The sequence below is a fragment of the Bacillus rossius genome (genome assembly GCF_032445375.1).
Source record: "Bacillus rossius redtenbacheri isolate Brsri chromosome 9 unlocalized genomic scaffold, Brsri_v3 Brsri_v3_scf9_1, whole genome shotgun sequence".
NCBI classification, from domain to species: domain Eukaryota; kingdom Metazoa; phylum Arthropoda; class Insecta; order Phasmatodea; family Bacillidae; genus Bacillus; species Bacillus rossius.
Genome location: NW_026962012.1, coordinates 16,795,901 through 16,818,673, shown reverse-complemented (window position 1 = coordinate 16,818,673; position 22,773 = coordinate 16,795,901). Strand labels below are relative to the sequence as shown.

Sequence of the window (22,773 nt, the reverse complement as noted above, 5' to 3'; positions counted from 1 at the left end):
TCGCAGTGCGTTTGTAACGGGACTGCCACACCTGAGGCTTGCCTTTCGTAAGGATTTGGGCGCGTTTGCAGCTCGAAGCCTTCTAACCGGAGCTCGTTGACCTTGACCGGACATGTCCGTCTTGCACAGCCGCAGTCCTGTTCCGAAGGTGCGCTGGTCGCGCTGGTGCGCATGTGAGGTGCTCCGCCGTCGCCAACAGACACCGCTTGTATACATATACCACAACTCATTGGCTGCTGCTGTTCAAATCGCTCCATGTCAGAACGCAAAAGGTTTTAATTAAAATGCTTGTTTCACCTAAAAATATGATGGTGGTGTAAGAACTCGAATTCATACCTTCACCACATCACCGTGGAGGTGCGCTTATAACAGCACTGCCACCGCGCCGACCTTGAAGAGGCGACCGTTATGTCTGCATACAGACGGTAAATTCTTTTAGTATTTGTCTAATATATTCGAATTCAAAGAACAAAATAAACACGTGTTCTTGTTAAAGTAAAATGACTACGGTATTAAAGATTTAACCAGAATCAATTTTTAAAATTTATAAACTAATCGTATTTGGATCATTGAGATTATAACTTTTTTCGCGAGTCGTTTACAATCAGCAGTCATTTTGTTGATCTTGACCTTCCAGATTAGCTTAAAAATTCCTGAAATGGCTTTAGAATTCCCGTTTTGTCGGAAATATTCTTATTTTATTTGCCAAAATGTCGGTGGCTCTAAATGTCCGCAGCCGCTTCTGGGACTCGACTACAAATATCAGGCTAAATATCTGTAATAACTAAAAAATAATAAAAACATTTTTTTTGTAATTATTAATTGGATTTCATAAAAAAAAACATGCATTATAGTTCTTAGTCCATAGTTACATCCTGCTGAGGGCAAAAATTAACTATAAAAAATTTAAAAAAACATTTGGAAACTTTTGTGGTAATTGTAAAACGTTTATGATAATTATACCACGGACATCGTTATACTCGGTTCTATTCCCGAATAATAAGTCGGAGTCCCATGTGCAGAGATCCTGCAACAACACAAATAATATATATTTTAGGAAATAATTTACACTTCCGTTCTGACAAGCATACTAATCATTCTCACTACGGGCAATGACAATAAAAAGGCAACTGTCTGGATTCGCATTTTTGCTACTCGATGACATTACGTCTAGCTTTGGGACTACGCTTGCTTCGATTTAAGACCCTGTAGTAATTACGAAAAAACTTTAGAACAAGCTAATAGGGCTTTTTTATACATAGGTAGGTACTTGGTATGCCTTTCAATTAATAAATGTCCAATTTCAAGCATATAGGATAAAATTCTCCGAACCACGAGACATTCTTAGTCTATACTTAGTATGCAATACATCCAAGTATAAACCACCGTCAAGGTAAGAGTCCAAGCGTCTCATGACATCACAAAATTTATAATATTTTCACCTAATTTAACCAGTTGTAAAAATTATTAACTACCAACATTATGGAATTTTTATTTCTGCAAAAGTGGCTTTTTATTATAATTACCTGTGTTTTAACCAAGTGAGATAAAATTATAACCAAATACAGCCCATAAGATATAGATAAAATTTAAAATTCAAATCCTTTACTTGTTGATTTTGGGCAGAGAGAGAGAGAGAGAGAGAGAGAGAGAGAGAGAGAGAGAGAGAGAGAGAAACTAGAAGAAAAAATAAACCAAACATGCACGAACGTGACCTCGGAGTGAACTGGTGTGAATCTAGTGTTTCCTTGTTTCCTTGTTTTCAGTGCTATCACATACCGAAGTCATAAATGCAGATACATTACCGTCATTAATCCGCTGCAAAAAATGTAATTCCTTGTTATTATCCGTTATAGAAAATGGTTATCTAAAATAATTTTGCTATCCTCAATTATAGTTAGGATAAAAAAAGGTTTTAGTGTGTATTTTTGCGCTAGGCACGATCATGAAAATTTTTATGCACGGTGTTACAAATTTATGTATTCAAAAGGCTTTTAATATAGCCCACATCTATACATTTGAAACACTCATTTAAAGTTATAAAATACTGTGTTTGTAAAAAATTTCTTAGATACAAGATTGATTGTTTATTTTATTGGAACTCCATATACATAAGTATTATATGTGTAAAATAAATACAGTTTAAGTATTGATTATGTACATTTTATAACAGCACTTTTAGCTGCATAATATTTGCACGTTTATTTTACCGCCATTTCACGATTTTGTTAAGAGACTATGAAATGTAATTTTAACCTTACAGATGTACATGCATATAACAGACACCACTGATAATAGAAGAAAAATCTACTATTCGTTTCCTTTTAAATTTTTTGTATAATTACAGAGTTAGTAAAGAAACTGGAGGTGTAACTTTGAATATTATAATATAATTGTGAATTAAATCTTGCAAATCTATATTTTTTGAAAGCCCGAGTGTGGTTAAATACAGATATTAGGCAGTAAAATTATAGCGACCTGAGGCCAGGGAAACGGAATGATTCTGTAACCGGTCGCCATCTTGGATTGCGGTGACACTGAACCCCACCGAAATTTAATCTTGAAGTAGGACACTTAAAATTTTTTGGACACCTCGAGTGAAAATTTATGCCTCCATTACATTTTCCCCAGAAACTAAACGAAACAAAAATCTCAATTAAAAAAAGGTATTCTTAACTGTTTAAATTAATAATTAGAAATAAAGCAAATGTCCCCGGTTCGAGCCTCGACATGATTCATGGACCTAAAAATTTAAAAAAAAAAAAAAATTAAAATCAACTTAATTAAATTTTATACAAATAATTAACAACCCTCTGTTGGATTCCTAATCAAAAAACTCATAAAAAACTGACACAGAATCCTTATTTTAACCATAACACTAAGCAGACTGATCTCCGCCAGCATAAACGGAGACTAAAAATGCATGCCTGCTGTAAAGTTACGGGAGCATATTAGCTGCCATATTTGCTACGTTGTCTTGTGCTAGAGTATATTGGTATCAGTTGCCATTTTGCTTCACCCATAATCCCCTAGAGAAAATTAGTGTCATTCGCCAGATCGACAGCGTTATAGCGGACGCCATTGTATTGACCATATTGACCACGATCTTGAAAATTCGTAAATATCAGTCAAAATATTTCCATAAGTGGTTCAAAAAATAACCAATGTAAACTTATTGAACATAACTCACTTCAAAAACTTTTCCAGTGTAAAAATTCAAATTTTGGGCATTAATGTAGGTATGTATTAAAAACTACTTAAAAGTTTCTTTCAAAAATATAACATTAGTCTTTATGTTATATTTATGATATAACATATATATATATATTTTAATATATAGATGAATTAAATACAGTAAATTATTTTCTAAAAAACGTAATTTTTTAAAAATATTATTGGAAAAAATTAGTAGAATTGTTAACTTTTATTTGATGTGTGAAATATAATTCAAGGTATCGTATTTCGCGGTGGGAGTTCTATTCTTACGTCATCGATATCCAAAATGGCGACCGAACATTGACCTGATCCCCTTCAGAAGCACGACGCTTGTGCGAGACACGCGGGAAATATACTTGCGTTGAAATTCTTCTGTCATTAAAACAAATAATAATAACTATAGACGATATTAAGTGCAGGTTTTTATAAACGAATTTACCTTATTTTGCTTAAAATTATTTAAGCATAACAACTTGGTTTTGGTTTTGCTTGCTTGCGCAGTAAGTTTGACAAGCTTATTATCTCTGAAAGTTTTAGTCACTATAAGTGCCTTCAGAAATGATCTAACATTGTAAGTGTGATATGTTATTTGTAAATCTCTTTAAAATTAAGTGTTACATAAATATGTGTTGAAATTATTACATAGTTTTATCTGTATTCTTAGAAATAAAAATATATGATTAAAATGATTTATTTATTATTTTTATTTTTTTAGTTCAACACACAAATATAATAATTATTTTTAACTTACAAGAAAATACAAAACTTATATCGTGAAGCATCCACAGACATGATAGCAGATATCACCATTTAAAAAAATGTATATTCCTCAATGAGAGGCCTGAAACGAAGCTAGGCAAAAGAAAAATACTATAACCATTTACTTAAGGCCTAGATATAAATGTCCCTAGCTTGGGAGAACATAAAAATCTTTCTTTTTTGTCAGCTCTTAATAATGTTTTGGCTAACCTGAGCCCAGCAAAGGTTTGAGGACTCGTGGCTACGCATTGTCCGATCTGTGAAGGAGGGAGGATGAAGGGTTGTGTTTTGGTGGTGCCAACCCCTTCCTTCCTCGAAGTAAAGGCAAGAAAATTGTGAACGCTCAAGTCATTCGAAGCTTGTCTGAAGTTTCGTACCGAGTTAACGTTACCGAGCAGCCCAATTGTTAAACAAACGTAACAAAGGTGAATCGCTGTGTTTGGTTAGAGATTGGTTAGTCTCAAGTATCGAATCGTGGCTATTGGTCTATGGACTAATCTGTACAACTCAACTTAGATTATGTTTTATTTTTGCTTAACATAATTGGGCATTGGGTAGCAGTAGTAACTACTACACTGCGACCTAATTTCATACAAAACTGTTAAAACGTAAAAAAAAAATTTATATAAAGTCAGGTGAATTCATTTAAATATTTTACATATAACACAAAGAAGGTTTGATTATTGTGAGATGCATAATTTTAAATGACGGTGATGTGTGTTGGTTGACAATATGTTGGGGTGCTATGCATAGCTGATTGCTACTAATTCATTCTAGCAGGTATAACATGAAGGTATATGTTAGTAGCACACTAGCAGGGATTCTAAGATGGCGGAAAATATGTTACTAATTGGTGCCCTCTAGGTGTTTTTTTTTAAAGCCATTTTGTGTAATTATGGATACCTTTTAGATTTTTTGGTGTGGTATTTTCTTTGAAGGGAATTTCTTTTCCCGAAAATGTTCTTTCCGTCTCCTTGCAAATTGGGTGTTTGGTAATCTTTTGAGCAGCTGTTCAGTTTTGTGTGGCTCTTTTGACACTTTTTCCCTTTGTTACTAGGCATATTGTCTCCCTATTTAAACGTCTGTTTTGTAATATGTTTAGGGAGTTTTAAAACTCTTTTGCATGTGTTCTTATTGAGAAGCAAGCGTAATGGATTTTAAGCCTCTTTGTAGACTTTTCAAGATGCCATAAGTTTTTTAGGGAATAAATTGTATAATTTTCTGTTTTAATCGGACTTTTTCCCCTCGAATTGGTATTTTTTTCCTTTTAAATAAATTTTTTGAAGACTTTTGGGGTGTTTTGGGGGGTAAAAGGGAATTTTAGAGGTTAAGGTTAAGTTCATATTGCCTCCTCCTTCCACGCTATCGACTACAATTGTGATTTTATATTGAAATCAACTTTACGCAGGAGACTAGAATTTGGGGTGAATATTTTTCCCACCCCATTGAGATGCATTTCCTTCTTCCAAAGTTTTCTTAATACCTTCTCCAACTGTCTATTCCATTTTACTCAAGAGATCCGAGAAAGCAAGGTCAGTAAAAGTGTTTCACCTTCTTCCAGATTACAATATTAATCTAATTCATCTAATATTTCACCTGGATTTCACTTATCTAAAGTTGCAGACTCATCGCCTTTAACTTTAGTGTACGCGACAGTGATTTATCAAGCTCTGGTTAAATGGTTTTTGTTAAGAACCCCAAAATAAAATCCGTCCTTTTATAATGCTTAGCATTTCTTCTCAAGGAACATAACTTGCTTCATTCACTACCAGGGCGCCCTTCAATACCACTGCAGGCAACGATCCAGAATCCATTTAAGCTTCTGTAAATAATGACCAATGCAAACTGTTACATTTTACTGAAGTCATGGCTGAAAAAATTTTTACGGGGGAAGGAGTATACCGATTCGGAAAAGAAAACAAATGAAAATAATATTAAATATAGTTTTATTTATTAGCTACTATATAAATTAAATTACAGTAACTTAAATTTATATCCACACATTAATCACAACTTCGCAAGATCACTATTCACTCTCCTCGCTGAAACTCGTCTCGACAGGCAGTTCTAAAAGGCCCATCTGTGAGACGGGGCTTACTCCACTGTTTGTCTCCGAGCACGCACCTCTAGTACCAACACTCTCGTCCGCCATTGTACCAGACGCCCCGGTCCTCGGTGCTCTGATCTTCGCTCACGAAGGTCGAAGGTCGTCGTTGGTCACCAATGGGTCACTCACCCTCTTCCTTCACTGCTCTCACGTCAGAGGTCAGCGTCACCTTAAATTCCTGCGAACTCCCGTCCTGGAAAACGTTTCGTATCCCTCATAAATATCGTGTAATTGGGGTCAACTTAACTTCCGAAGTTGCAAGAAAAATGGCGTGCTAGTTAAGACACTTGTCACAGATGAGGCAACCCGAGAGAGAAAGAGCGATAGGTAGCGAGGTGCAGCTCTAATCGGATGACCATGTACCTGGGTGATGGGAGCTTGTGTGTCCGGGAAGCAGGGCCTCCCCTGGAACGCCCCCCGGCCTGCCTTGTTTCCTGCAACCTCACAATACCGGCCTACCTCGTCTCTAGTACCCTCGTAACACTATGTGAGTATTCAAATAATCAATAAAATTAAAATAATATATATATCTTTTAAATTTTGTATTTATTTAGATTTAAAAAAATTTCGAAAAAAAAAAACACAAATTATGAACAATAATTTCAAATTGGCAGCTTCTCACTGACTCCATTTAAAATTATAACCCTGATCACTCTGGCAGTCACGTCTTTTATATAGGTAGATCTGGTGTGAAAGGGAGACATTGCCATTCTCTTGTAATTAAGTTGTAGACTCTATATAGGTAGAACTGGTGTGAAAGGGAGACATTACCATTCACTTGTAATTAAGTTGTAGACTCTTACACAGTTCATTACACTCCCCCCCCCCCCCACCACCAAACTTGTTGGTACGCCATTGAAGCGCTTAGAACGAAAAAAAAAATCAAACCATGTCATATGCGTTATCATGGACATGAAAAAAGGCACAAACTGTGTAATAGCCATTGTCATGGAGAAGAAGAAAACATCAACAATGCAAAATTATCAAGATGTATCAGCATTCAGTTTTAAAGGAATCTCACGTTGACACAAAAATTCCTTAAGTTGCGAACGTCAAATGTGTTAAATTTAATCTTGAATGTAGTCAAACTGTAAGTATTTATAAGAAATAACAAACAAACGCAAAATAGTTTTTATATAATTGATTGTATACATACAAACATATAAACATATAAATTAAACTTATGTCAAATTCAACCAGAATCAGTAAATAGAGTTATTGATTCTATTGTCATTAAAATAAACATTGTTTTGCATAATAACTCATCGAAAACATTCATTAAATTTTAATATCTGCTAAAAATAATTTTCTGGAATAGGATATGCACTGTGCGTTAACAAGCCCTATGGGTAGAGACACCTGTATTTCGCGATTTCATTTCATGTCAAGGTATTTCACAAAACACTGTAGCTTTTTCTAAGAGTCATGGCAAATTGTGAGGGTGCAGCAGTACGGTGACCACATTCTCATTGGCCCCGTCAAGAGCGGGACGACACCTCTCCCCGACCTCAGCCAATAACCACAGGAGAAAAGCTACAGTATTTTATGAAATACCTTGACACGAAATGTATTCGCGAAATACAGGTGTCTCTACCTATGGTAAACGTACCTAAGATAACAAATAATACTTGAAACACGAAAACCAGAAAAGCGATCTTGTAACACCAAGATCCTGCACTCCCCAGCATTTTGCACTGAAGTTATGTTGGCGACACGGCAGGTGGCTTCCTGTGTATGTTAACACATGCAGGCATGGCATGCGCATGAGAGCTGGCTCATGGTGTAGATTGGGATACGTTGGTTATACTGTTTATGTTGGTCGTGAACATGTCTGTTTGAGACGGTCTTGAAGGTTGCAAAATGCTAGATTATAGCATAGTAGATTTTTACTTTTATAGATAAAAGACTATAAAAAAGAAAATATATATTATAAAAGAAACTAGTTATAGATATAAAAAACAAACAAAAAATTTGTTAGTGAAAAATGTACACGGAACCGTTTAGACCACACTTTGTTGGTACCAGGGCAGTCATTATTACCTATATTAAACGTTCCCTATAGTGGGCATCAATCTTTATTTATCCTGCGGTTGCAAGATTCCTTTTTTTTTATAATCGAAGGATATTGTTTCTAATAAGATAGAAAATTATTTATCTTTACAGCATTTTTAGAATATAATCATCTTTCCGTGTGCATTTGTATACAGTGTTCTCATATACATCTCACCAATTTCGGATTCAAACATTTAATAATCTAACAAATTTCGTCTTATGGTTTTAAAAATATTGGTTCATCAATGAGTTTTTTTATATAATTGTGTCTTTACTTTACAAATCTGTTTTTTTATTAAAATAGTTTGTTTCACTGCTGTGGTTCTAAATTTACTTTTCAATGATTTCTGTTTACATAATAAAAATAGTGTAATATATACCAAATTCATATTGATGTATGTATAATCCTAGTATTGATTTAAAATTTTATTTTGGATTATGAATTAAAAATCACTGCAATTGAAGAAAAACACTTAAATTTAAGTTTTTCTGTAGGTATATTGGGTGGAAGAGTAGTGCTTTCTATAATTTATCCTCAGGTGTATTGCACAGAAGATTACTAATAGTTTCCCATGCTCACTCACAAGGTACGATAATTCCAGGCCACAGCAACAAGTTGTAAACACCCGCGGCTCTTCGCAGAGGAAAAACCGCAAAGCGCGTGAGTGGCGGTGACTGACAAGCAAGTGTTCTTGGACGGGAGGTGCAGCAGGCTTGTCCGAGGGTTACATTCTGACTGCAAACATTCACGATGCAACTTGGTGCACGCCTGTCAATTCGGGTGGGCATTTTGTCCCGAAATTGACTCCGCTTTCAAACCTTCAATGCAACCACTAAATATTCTTAAATATATGTTAATACTGTGTACGTATGTAGCTTGACGGGGTATATAACGCGTAGAAGTAATTTTGTAAGAGTAAAAGAATTTTCGACGCTAAATAGTGGTGTTGGAACATATTTTTTTTTAGTATGAATTCATTACAACAATTAAATAAAATAACCAGGCAAAGATTTTTAATTATCACGTGTTTAACAGGAGGTGATGTTGTAATTAAATAATTCAAGTTGGTAATTGGCTAACTGGCTGTGAACCACTAGGTATTCAAGTTTGATACGTTTAAGTGTATGGGTACGTTGTTAGTTGAGGTGTGGTGTTGGCATGGTGGCACAACAAGCCCTGGAGGGGGGGGGGGGGCACGGGTTGTAGTGAGTCGAGTGGCCGCCTGCAGCGCTGTGTGTCCACAGTGTTGCCCGCATGAGCCCTGCTATGTCCCCTGTCCCCTGCTGGGCACAACTACCTGCCCTCTCACCGCTGTGGGAGAATAGCAGAGGCTGGCCATTTTCACGGAAGTTATTGTAATTGGTTCTGTTCGAATTTATGCGGGAGCTTTCGTACTTATAGTATTATTAAAAAAAAAAAGTTCCCAAGATTTCACCCATAGCCGTTTTTTCCCCCCACATTTGATGCTTGCGTGAAAATTCGGAGATGTGATTTTTACAATAAAGCAAAACTGACCGCACAAGATGGACATTTTATCCAAAATGAATTGGAAGTGTGCCCATAGTGTTCAAAATGGAAATTTTTGGGAGGGATTTAGATATTTTGAGTATTGTTTTAAAAAGTTTCTAAAATGGGTCTATTCACACTGAAGCTCTTACTGTAACATGCGATCAGATAATAGCAGTAGTACTTATATAATAGTTCCTCCTTAGGCTGCGGTGCTTGTGCCGGGCTTCAGTCTGTGGATTGTGACGTCAGGGCGGCCATCTTGTATGAAGTTGACCTTGACCTTTAAAACAGTAGCTAAAATTTGCCCAAAATTCTCCAAAAGATTCAAGTCTTTTTTTTTTGGAAAAAGATCCACCAAAAATTCTCAAAAAATCTGAAAAATAAACATTTATTCAATTTTGAGGGAAATATTCCTTTTTTAAAGAAAAAAATCCCGGTTTATTTCTCAAAAATTCAAAAATTCGGAATTCAAAAAAACCTCAAAAGTCTTTAGCCTTAGAACCAAAAGTCCGCAAAGTGGTTTAAGAATCCATATATGCAAATCACCCTTAGCCGCTGAGGTCATGACCGTGACAATTAGGATGCCATGACCACCATATTGAGGAAGAAATACGTTAGTTTTTTTCTCCGTATGACCCTTATTAATCCTGATGAGACATTTGCTGATGTTATCTGAGTGCTTCTGGTTATTTCTGAGAAATCAATTTCTACATGATAAAAATTTTAAATAATGAGTCAAGTATTTTCATTCAGAGATTTCTATAAATTGCTGAATTTCTTTTACTAAATCAGGTTTTAAATCAGGTGAAATTAAAACAAAAAATATATTACTCAGTCAAATAATATGCCTTAAGACAACTGAGAAGCACTAAAATGCAAGACAAACATCCTTCTCCTTGGTATCTAGTGAATACTTCCTTCTCTTGCGACCGTTAGTGAGCATCCTGTATCCCGCATAACAAAAAATATTCACCTCAATGGGAATAGGAACTACTTGCAACAAGTTTCTTGTGTGAGTAAATTAACTCTCACTGATGGAATATTAAAAAATACTATTTAAATAATGGTTCAATTTCATAACTCTCAGTAACTAATATAAATTCATGTTCGTTGTCTGCCACTGTATCGAAAGGACAGGTGTAAGATTAGTAGCAAGGAATTTATCTTGAGAAAGAATGGTACAGAACGTGAGAAGAATGACAGTGTTAAAAATTTGCTACGCAAAATTATAAGTTGCATTAGTTGTAGCAAGTCATTTACGCGATGAGAGAGCTCAAAAATACACGAGATAACTTGTAATTTCAAGCCTGCTTACAAGCTAGAGGACAACAATGGAGCTACTTTTCTAAAGAAGAGTGCTATGTCCATTTGGACACACTAGGCATGCCCATGATATTTTTTTTTATCTCTAACACCATGAAATTAAAATTGTAATAATAAATAATATTGGCCATAAACAATTTTTATTTTTCACCACTAGATTAATTTACGTTTCGTGTGATAATATTCGAAGCAGTTCAAGCACAAGCCAACGTCATATTTACTGGACTGGGTACACACAGCAGATGATTTTTCGAGACAATGTTTACAAGCACATCTTCTTTTCTTCAGACTCTTTATCACAAGGTGGTTGAAGCCATCGAATTTAATAATGTCAGGTGTTCTAATCTTTCTTGATGTAGCTAAATGCAAACATGGTCTTCCAAAGCGTTTAGATGGATTGGCATATTTATTCAAATACACGAAGACATTCTCACGCCTGAACTCTAAGGGAGAGACTGTTTTTCCAACATTTCTTGCTAGTTGCCAGGAACTTTAAACAGATAAATCAATACACCATGAAAGTAGAGGCCAGTACCTTTTTTTTTTTTCCAAATTTTGACCGTGCATAGCAATGTTTTGATCCGTTCGATCAGCACCACCCATTTTTTTTATATTTTATTCTCCAAAAAGGAAAGGCCACTGCACTTGTATCATACGTTTTTCTTTCTGAAAGTTTCGCTTTTCTCGCAACTGTGGCTCAACATCAAGACAATTCGATACTATAACTACCAGTGAGTTGTCAACCCACTTTTCAACTAAAACACCATCTTATTTGACAGTAGAAGTTTCGTGCTAGCCCCTTTCCTTTTTCAGAAGAACATTTTTTGATGTAATAGGACATTACTTAGGTATCCTGTTTTCCTTAATTGTGCCTGTGACACCATATATTTTTTCTCTTAGAAATGCTAGCAGATAAAGCCCTGTAAATAAGTTATAAATAAATAAATGGTAAGGAAATAACTACACTTCTTTAATAAAGTCGTCAATCATTGGTAAAAAAAATGGGGCAGCTGTTTTTCAAAATTATTTTCTTGTAAACTGTTTGCACAGGGAGATTTACCTTGGTAAATATTGAAGTTTCAATATAAACATCGATTGAACATAGTGACCATACCATATACCCAAATAGTGTTGGCTTGCCTCTAATAAACTGTTTACAACATTTAGTCTTGTTTTCTGTGCATTGTTTATCGTTATATTTATTATTATTTTCTAAATTTTTCCATGACAAATATTACTAAACTGCAATGGTGTATGTCCAAAAAAAATGATTAAAACCCACTTGTCAAGTAAGGCGTCAGAGTGCTGAATCACAGCAGAAGTGCATCCCACATGACCAGGAGGAGGGGGTGGTGTTTGAATCTGAGCAGAAATGAATCAATCATACACACTTGGAGGATGTATTTGGGGTTGAAGCTGGAGTTAATTAAAATCCTAACATCGAGTTCGGCACAGTGGGTGTTGAAACTAAATGCATCCTATATGATCATGAGAATGGTGTGGGTGTTGAATCTTAGCAGAAGTGTATCTTACATGTGGGTGTTGATCTCACAGAAGTGTATCCTACACGACCAGGTGTTGAAGCTAAGCAGAAGTCCATCCCACTCGTGGATGTGGACGTTGTTAGTGTTACGGCTCAGCAAAAGTGCATGCCACACATCGAGTTCGGTGGCGTAGTTTTTGAAGCTCAGCAGAATTGCATGTCACATGTCGAAAACTGAGCACGAAGATTATGTCGGCAGATTTGAAAAAAAAAACTCTTAAAAACTCGTTTTGTGATTAAATAAATTTCGTGTGCCAATTTTTGTAGAAAGTGGACTACTTTACAGCTTACACAAGTGATCAATTCTACATTTGAGTGTGCATCTTTGATATGAAGTAAACACTTTCAGTTAACAATGTATTATGGTGAATATGATTTTCAGTACAGTAAAGTAGATATTCGATACGCTATTGTAATACAAACAATTTTTCTGATCCATTAATACTTTAAATATAAAAAAAAATTGGTTGTCTGTAAAGTCGGTTTACGGACGATAGTTTAAGTGACAACGTCATAACAAAACATTGATGAAATTATTACATACTTTTATGAATAAAATGGAATCATTTTAATTTTAATAATATAAGAATAAAACTTGAAATTATAATAGTAATCTGATTTTTAAAATGCAAGAATAATTAACCTTTATTGCCAAAATTGTTGTTGTAATAAGCAATGAAAACCACATTAACATTTCACTTCACTTTATAAACAGTCGACGAAACCGTTCACGTGTAGATGACTTGTAATTAATTTTAATAAACTGGCGTTTAGCTATAAAATTTAAATATAATTATGAACAAGTTTTCATATAAATAAACTGTAATCAAACATCTATCATCAATTATATGAATCACCATAATTTTTTAGTCAATTGTAACATAACCTATTATTACTCCACTCGCCGACATATGCTACTTTTTTTAAATAATAAATAAATAAACACTTGAAATTATAATAGTAATCTGATTTATAAAATGCAAGAATAATTAGCCTTAATTGCCGAAATTGTTGTTGTAATAAGCAATAAAAACTACATTAACTTTTCACTTCACTTTATAAACAGTCGTCGAAACAGTTCACGTGTAGATGACATGTAATTAATTTTAAAAACTGGCGTTTAGCCATAAAATTTAAATATAATTATGAACAAGTTTTCATATAAATAAACAGTAATCAATTATCTATCATCAATTATATGAATCACCATAATTTTTTGGTCAATTGTAACATAACCTATTATTATTCCACTCGCCGACATATGCTACATTTTTTAATAATAAAAGAATAAAAACTTGAAATTATAATAGAAATCAGATTTTAAAAATGCAAGAATAATTAACCTTAATTGCCGAAATTGTTGTTGTAATAAGCAATGAAAACCATATTAACTTTTCACTTCACTTTATAAACAGTCGTCGAAACAGTTCACGTGTAGATGACTTGTAATTAATTTTAAAAACTGGCGTTTAGCTATAAAATTTAAATATAATTATGAACAAGTTTTCATATAAATAAACTGTAATCAAACATCTATCATCAATTATATGAATCACCATAATTTTTTAGTCAATTGTAACATAACCTATTATTACTCCACTCGCCGACATATGCTACTTTTTTTAAATAATAATTAAATAAACACTTGAAATTTTAATAGTAATCTGATTTATAAAATGCAAGAATAATTAACCTTTATTGCCGAAATTGTTGTTGTAATAAGCAATGAAAACTACATTAACTTTTCACTTCACTTTATAAACAGTCGTCGAAACAGTTCACGTGTAGATGACTTGTAATTAATTTTAAAAACTGGCGTTTAGCCATAAAATTTAAATATAATTATGAACAAGTTTTCATATAAATAAACAGTAATCAATTATCTATCATCAATTATATGAATCACCATAATTTTTTGGTCAATTGTAACATAACCTATTATCACTTTACTCGCCGACATATGCTACTTTTTTAATAATAAAAGAATAAAAACTTGAAATTATAATAGTAATCAGATTTTTAAAATGCAAGAATAATTAACCTTTATTGCCGAAATTGTTGTTGTAATAAGAAATGAAAACCACATTAACTTTTCACTTCACTTTATAAACAGTCGTCGAAACAGTTTACGTGTAGATGACTTGTAATTAATTTTAAAAACTGGCGTTTAGCTATAAAATTTAAATATAATTATGAACAAGTTTTCATATAAATAAACTGTAATAAAACATCTATCATCAATTATATGAATCACCATAATTTTTTAGTCAATTATAACATAACCTATTATTACTCCACTCGCCGACATATGCTACTTTTTTTAATAATAAAAGAATAAAAACTTGAAATTATAATAGTAATCAGATTTTTAAAATGCAAGAATAATTAACCTTTATTGCTGAAATTGTTGTTGTAATAAGCAATGAAAACCACATTAACTTTTCACTTCACTTTATAAACAGTCGAGCGGAAGAGAGATAGATGCGGCGCAAGCGTACAATGAGCGTAACGGGACACAGCGCAACGGATCAATGAGCGTAACGGGACACAGCGTAACGGAACAATGTGCGTAACGGGACACTTTTTCGTGCGTGCAGCCGGCGTTGATCGATTTATTAGACGTTGTCACGTCAAAATTACAGTACTGTGCGCACGTATGGAAACTCGGTTGTAGCTGAAGCTGAGACCGGAACCAAGGTGAAGTATTCGCCGAGCTCAGAGTGAAGAGTGAAGAGACCCGCAGTCCCAGAAGGGTTTGAAAGGAAGTCCGTTAGCCGCGAGCAAAGTGCGAGCCGGCCCCGCGAAGTCGCAGTTTCCCCGCCAGACATCTGCTTCTTGCCGGCACAAAGGCGCCGGTCTTGATACAGCGCGGGCCCGCCTCTCCAAATGTGTTACACGCGGACCACAAAGCGCTAATGAATCGCCGGTGGAAACAGTTGCCGGGGCGCACAATGGCGTTGCGGCGGAGTGCTCCAGAGTATCGACACGAGGAGAGGCCCGCCGGCTGCTTGTCGAGAGGTATCCGCGCGGAAAACTGCGGCTTTGTGCGCGCGTCGCACCTGGCGGGGCCCGCAGCCTGCATGCTCTACCGGGGCGCGAGTCTGAGGACCCTCCAGTCCACTTGCCTCCAGCGAGGCCGCTGCAATTAGCCCGCGTCCCTGGGCCTGCTGCACAGTTGGTGCGACTGAAGGAAACTTGCTACATGCTGAGGTGCCCGTCGTTCACAGACTAGATAACCCGTTCTCTTATGCACTCAGTTCTGTATATAGTTTTATACATATGAACATAATGACACCGACTATATAAACACCACGTGGTAAAGAAAAAAGAAATGAAAATTTTAAATTGAAAAGACTTTTTTCATGTCCACCATGCGTCCCTTCACTAAACCATTAAGTGCCCCACTCTTTAGGGTATTCTCTTCCTCCGCCATAGAATATCCGAGTCTTGAAAGTATGTTAAAGTATGGAAAAAATTGGAATGTACGTGAAAGTGTGGAAAATTTACAAAATTTTTGAAAAGTGTAGGAAATTTATGCAAAATAAGGTAGAAATATGTTCTAGTATGTGAAAAAAATAATTATGTAAAATAAATTTTTGAAACCAATGCATAAAATATATAAGTAAGTTAAAGTATTAAAAAGAATGTGAAAGCATTCTTAATACATTTTAGATTTATGGCTGAAATTCTATATTTGCACAAATCCAGAACAAAATTCTTTAATTCAAGCCATTTGTTACATTTACTGTCCGAAATTAAAACAATTTTATAAGTTATTTACGAGAAATTGCCATTAAATAAACCAAGAATTTTTAATTAATACATTTTTAAAACTCTTAATAGAACCTTACTTCAGAGATGAGAGTTGAAAGAAAATTGAGAAACAGTGTACAGCTTAACAAAAATGGGTAAAAGTAAGCAAAATGGGCTAAATTATTCTAAAATTATTCTAAACGTAAAAAAATGTCAAAATATTTTAAAGTAGGAAAAATGTGCTTCAGTAAAGTATGCAAAGGTTGCAAAAGAGGCAAAATGTTAGCAACAAATTCGAAATGGTGTATGCTAAAGCATGCGAGAGTATGCGAAATAATTTTAAAGTACGGACCATTAGGTGACCGTTTTGAAAGATGTATAAATAGCAAAATTAAGCATTGGACTACTAAAGTATGTGAAAATGTGCGCAAAGAAAGAAAGTGTGCAAAAATGTGCAAAAGATATAAAATAAGCAAATATAGGCTTTGCCATAGGCGTGCGCACGGTAGGTGCCACAGGTGCCTTGGCACCACCATTAGGGTTAACGTTATTTTGTTTTTTACAAGCAGAAATAATACATACTTACAAAAAACCGCATTATTTCCAAAAAAAATATGTTTCCAATCGTGTCGAGTTACAGATATGTGCTCATAACACTAGCAGTATATCAATTATCAATCGAACCAACTATACACACGGAAACAAGCCAGGTGCAATTACTTGTGTTGTACACGCGGGCCGCGGCTAGGAAACTTCTGAAATGTAAATACTTCTCCTAGTTCTCCTCGAATTACATAGAATGCGCGTTCGGTGTCCACTGTTCACTCCACTCGGCAGGCGCACGGAATAATAGCCGCTGTCCGCCAAGTAGCACTACTGTGTAGTGTTTACTCTTACTGTTTACTCATCAGTTTACTGTTCTAATGAGTACACGAGTACAGCCTGTGTTTGTTATGTGGATCACTCATTAATTAATTATCATTTTATTTTCACTAGTTGACAGTTATTATGGTTCGTTAATTGCTGTATATATCTGTCTGTATGATGTATAAATGGGTGATTAAAATTAAAAATCCGGGTCCCGAAAAGGATTACTCGATGACTTATATGCAGTCGCAGACAAAACATTTTTGTTGTATTCTAAAAGTTAAAACTTTTGCCCACTCTTATTTGTATATTTTTATTATTTTAATATTTTACATATTTGAGGTATGTTACAAAAACTCCCTTGATTTGTTGATTTTAAAACTTAACATTTGAGAATGTTTTTTCTAGCATTTATTTGGCGTCTTCAGAAAACATGTAAGTACTGTTTTTCAAAGCCACCAGCATGAATTCCGTGCAAACAATTTGTGCAATTTACTTTATGGCTCAACAAACCTTAAAACTGTAAATAGTTTAGTAGTTTTCCTGGCGATAAAAACGTTCAAAGTCATAATTTGTCATAAAAAATGTTAAAATTTTTACATCTGTATATTTAATGTTTTTGTTCGGAAACACCTTAAATAGCACCATTTTGCGCTTTCAAATCCAAATTTTTCCGGGGGAGGACCCCCGCCCACGCTTTAGGCTCGGGGTCCGTGAATGATAGGGCTGTTGTGTAATCTGGCACCACCACTACTGAAGTCCTGCGCACGCCTATGCTTTGTAGAAGTATGCGAAAGTATGGAAAGGTATACGAAAGTATGTGAAAGTAATTTAATACGCAAAATTATGTTAAAGTACAAAAAAGTGTGCTAAAATATGGAGAGTATGCGAAAGTACGCATTTATGAATAAAAGTAAAAAAAATGCGCGATAGTGAGAAAAATTATGCAAAAGAGAACAAAGTGAGCGATTTATGAAAAAGTAGCGTATGAGAAAAAAATGCGTATTTAGAGAGATTATGCGGAGGTGTTTAAAAGCTTGCAAACTTATGGAAAGATATGGAAAAATATCGAAAAGTATTAAGCATCAAAAATAATGGAAATGTATGAAAAAGTATGCAAAAGTATACAAAAATATTAAACGATATTTTAAGAATTTAAGAGTTTGAAAATTTTCAAAAGCATAAATTTATCTGAAAGTATATGAGAGTGTGCGAAAGTGTGCAAAGTGTGAAATAACAGTGTACAAAGGTAAGTGTGCTGTAGGTTTCGGTATTGTGTTGTGTGTGTTAGTGTGTAGTTTACTGAAGATAGGCCTACAATGTGATGCAGGGCTGTGGTAGTTCTGTAATGCAATAAAGTCCAAAATGAATACTCACAATTATGTAACAAATAATGCAACGAAAATCTGCCAAAAGCTTTCATTTTTCTTACTCTCCACTTAATTCGTTACAATAGCCTCACGGTTATGCTTGCTTTTTGTATGTCTATACCTTTGTATGTCTATGACTTACCGATTATGATTTTCTATTATGAAATTTATTTTACCCATTTTTCATTCCTTTAAGGTTGAAATTTTTTAATTAACTATATTAAGCCTATGTGTTAATCCAGGATTGAGCTAGCCGTGTTTTTATTTTATCCAAATCCTTGAGTACCTACTAAAAACGTGATTAAGCAGAAAAAATCTAAACATTAAAACATTCAAACATACAAAATATCACATGTAAATATTTATTAGTAGGGTTATTGTTATTATAGGGCCCGGTTTAAGAATTTTCTATTTGGACGTGCACAACTGTTTAATTTCGCTGTAACTTTGCTATAACGTTGCTAAAAATTTGATTCAAACTCCTAAAGAAAACAGTGACAGTCTATAATTATTAAAATACAGGCAAACTACAGCAGATGCAAATAAGGAAATAAAATGGAAAATTGCAGACTTTGGCAATGGAAACCGCCCTAAAACTACTCATTACATCCCCAAGGTATTTTTTACGATTTTTTTTTACTTACAGCAGATGCAATTAGAGGAAATAAAACGGGAATTCGCAGTCTTACCTTATATTGCATTGGCATACAAACTAAAACAACTCATATCATTGTTTAGAATTTTTTGTTTAACGATATTTCAACCTCTTTTGAGACGTTTCATTTTGTGTTGAGGCCGTATTTTACAGTCCAAAACATATACACATTTTACATTAAAATTTATTACTTTATTTTTTGATAAATGTGTGTTACAATATTGTTATTAAATTTCAGAGAAGGGTCTTATACTAAAAAGGTTTTTAAAAATAATATATATTTATGTAAATTAAGATTATTTTATGGTGCTAGTTACAGGTGTCACTAATTTTCAATACTTTTGAGTTAATATAATAAAAAATCAATCCTGAATAGTTTCACTTAGTTTCTAAATTTACACACTCTATACTTAAAATATAAGTTAATAATATCTAGAATCTGAATTAAATTTGCTTATTTCATTACATTTTACAATGACAAAGTCTATAAATTCCCTGTAAACTAAAATTCCTAAATGATTATAAGTGCGAAACGTGTCAACAGAGTTTTATTTACATCACAATACTCATCCCGGGGTCGCCTCTGCACCTAGACCAGGAGCCCAGTAGACCATAAGCCAGGGAGCTCAGGAGACCAGGAGCCCAGTAGACCATAAGCCAGGGAGCTCAGGAGACCAGGAGCCCAGGAGACCATAAGCCAGGGAGCTCAGGAGACCAGGAGCCCAGTAGACCATAAGCCAGGGAGCTCAGGAGACCAGGAGCCCAGGAGACCATAAGCCAGGGAGCTCAGGAGACCAGGAGCCCAGTAGACCATAAGCCAGGGAGCTCAGGAGACCAGGAGCCCAGGAGACCATAAGCCAGGGAGCTCAGGAGACCAGGAGCCCAGTAGACCATAAGCCAGGGAGCTCAGGAGACCAGGAGCCCAGTAGACCATAAGCCAGGGAGCTCAGGAGACCAGGAGCCCAGTAGACCATAAGCCAGGGAGCTCAGGAGACCAGGAGCCCAGTAGACCATAAGCCAGGGAGCTCAGGAGACCAGGAGCCCAGTAGACCATAAGCCAGGGAGCTAAGGAGACCAGGAGCCCAGTAGGCCATAAGCCAGGGAGCTCAGGAGACCAGGAGCCCAGGAGACCATAAGCCAGGGAGCTCAGGAGACCAGGAGCCCAGTAGACCATAAGCCAGGGAGCTCAGGAGACCAGGAGCCCAGTAGACCATAAGCCAGGGAGCTCAGGAGACCAGGAGCCCAGGAGACCATAAGCCAGGGAGCTCAGGAGACCAGGAGCCCAGGAGACCATAAGCCAGGGAGCTCAGGAGACCAGGAGCCCAGGAGACCATAAGCCAGGGAGCTCAGGAGACCAGGAGACCAGGAGCCCAGGAGACCATAAGCCAGGGAGCTCAGGAGACCAGGAGCCCAGGAGACCATAAGCCAGGGAGCTCAGGAGACCAGGAGACCAGGAGACCATAAGCCAGGGAGCTCAGGAGACCATAAGCCAGGGAGCTCAGGAGACCAGGAGCCCAGGAGACCATAAGCCAGGGAGCTCAGGAGACCAGGAGCCCAGGAGACCATAAGCCAGGGAGCTCAGGAGACCAGGAGCCCAGGAGACCATAAGCCAGGGAGCTCAGGAGACCAGGAGCCCAGGAGACCATAAGCCAGGGAGCTCAGGAGACCAGGAGACCAGGAGACCATAAGCCAGGGAGCTCAGGAGACCAGGAGCCCAGGAGACCATAAGCCAGGGAGCTCAGGAGACCAGGAGCCCAGGAGACCATAAGCCAGGGAGCTCAGGAGACCAGGAGACCATAAGCCAGGGAGCTCAGGAGACCAGGAGCCCAGGAGACCATAAGCCAGGGAGCTCAGGAGACCAGGAGACCAGGAGACCATAAGCCAGGGAGCTCAGGAGACCAGGAGCCCAGGAGACCATAAGCCAGGGAGCTCAGGAGACCAGGAGCCCAGGAGACCATAAGCCAGGGAGCTCAGGAGACCAGGAGACCAGGAGACCAGGAGCTAGGAGTCCAGGAGCCCAGGAGCCACGGAGCCCAGAAGCCAAGGAGCCCAGAAGCCCAGATGCCCAGGAGCCCAGAAGCCAGGGAGCCCAGGAGCCCAGGAGCCAGGGATCCTAGGATACAAGGAGCCCAGAAGCCAGAGACCTCAGGAGACTAGGAGACCAGGAGCCAGAGAGAACAGAAGCCCAGGAGCCCAGAAGCCAGGGAGATCAGGAGACCAGGAGACCAGGAGACCAGGAGCTAGGAGCCCAGGAGCCCAGGAGCATGGGAGCCCAGATGCCTAGAGTCCCAGCAGCCCAGGATACAAGGATCCCAGGAGCCCAGGCTACAAAGAGCCCAGAAGCCCAGGAGCCAAGGAGCCCAGGAGCCAGAGAGCCAAGGAGCCCAGAGGCCCAGGAGCCAAGGAGCCCAGATTCCCAGGAGCCCAGGAGCCCAGATTCCAGGAGCCAAGGAGCCCAGGAGCCCGAGAGCCCAGGAGCCCAGGAGCCCAGGGAGCCAGGGAGCCCAGGAGCCAAGGAGCCCAGGGAGCCAGGGAGCCCAGAAGCCCAGATGCCCAGGAGCCCAGGAGCCCAGGAGCCCAGGAGCCAAGGAGCCCAGGAGCCCAGATTCCCAGGAGCCCAGGAGCCCAGATTCCAGGAGCCAAGGAGCCCAGGAGCCCGAGAGCCCAGGAGCCCAGGAGCCCAGGAGCCAAGGGGCCCAGGAGCCCAGATTCCCAGGAGCCCAGGAGCCCAGATTCCAGGAGCCAAGGAGCCCAGGAGCCCGAGAGCCCAGGAGCCCAGGAGCCCAGGAGCCAAGGAGCCCAGGAGCCCAGATTCCCAGGAGCCCAGGAGCCCAGATTCCAGGAGCCAAGGAGCCCAGGAGCCCGAGAGCCCAGGAGCCCAGGAGCCCAGGAGCCAAGGAGCCCAGGAGCCCAGATTCCCAGGAGCCCAGGAGCCCAGATTCCAGGAGCCAAGGAGCCCAGGAGCCCGAGAGCCCAGGAGCCCAGGAGCCCAGGAGCCCAGGAGCCAAGGAGCCCAGATTCCAGGAGCCAAGGAGCCCAGGAGCCCGAGAGCCCAGGAGCCCAGGAGCCCAGGAGCCCAGGAGCCCAGGAGCCCAGGAGCCAAGGAGCCCAGGGAGCCAGGGAGCCCAGAAGCCCAGATGCCCAGGAGCCCAGGAGCCCAGGAGCCCAGGAGCCAAGGAGCCCAGGAGCCCGAGAGCCCAGGAGCCCAGGAGCCCAGGAGCCAAGGGGCCAAGGAGCCCAGGGAGCCAGGGAGCCCAGAAGCCCAGATGCCCAGGAGCCAAGGAGCAATGCAATGAGACATGCAATTTTATTCAGTGTTACATTTAATTTGTGAATTTCTGTTACTAAATCATCACCAACAATTATTTTATAATATGTAATTCCAACAAAATAATAATTACTCATTCAAATAGTATGCCTTTAGAAAGCTTAGAATCACTATCATACAAGAAGATGAACTTCATTCTCCTTGGTGTATAGCGATGCTCTCCTCTTGAAATTTTGAGTGAGCATCCTGCAGGTCACATAAAAGAGTGACTGCCTGTACATCATTTCAAAGGAAGAGATTCTTCACTTATTCGATTACTATGAATTGCATGTATCCCAAACATGCACAGC

General features: G+C 37.9%; 1 protein-coding gene across 1 annotated transcript; it reads left to right on the top strand.

The window, feature by feature from the left end:
- Positions 1–21,419: 21,419 nt before the first annotated feature.
- Positions 21,420–22,451, top strand: LOC134542731 (basic proline-rich protein-like). Its single transcript, XM_063387225.1, has one exon. It carries the CDS (start codon positions 21,420–21,422, stop codon positions 22,449–22,451), a length of 1,032 nt encoding a protein of 343 aa, XP_063243295.1.
- The last annotated feature ends 322 nt before the right edge of the window (positions 22,452–22,773 follow it).

Bases quoted from the DNA above. Each gene is read 5' to 3' on its own strand.
- LOC134542731 (XM_063387225.1), top strand. From the start codon at position 21,420: ATGGGAGCCCAGATGCCTAGAGTCCCAGCAGCCCAGGATACAAGGATC.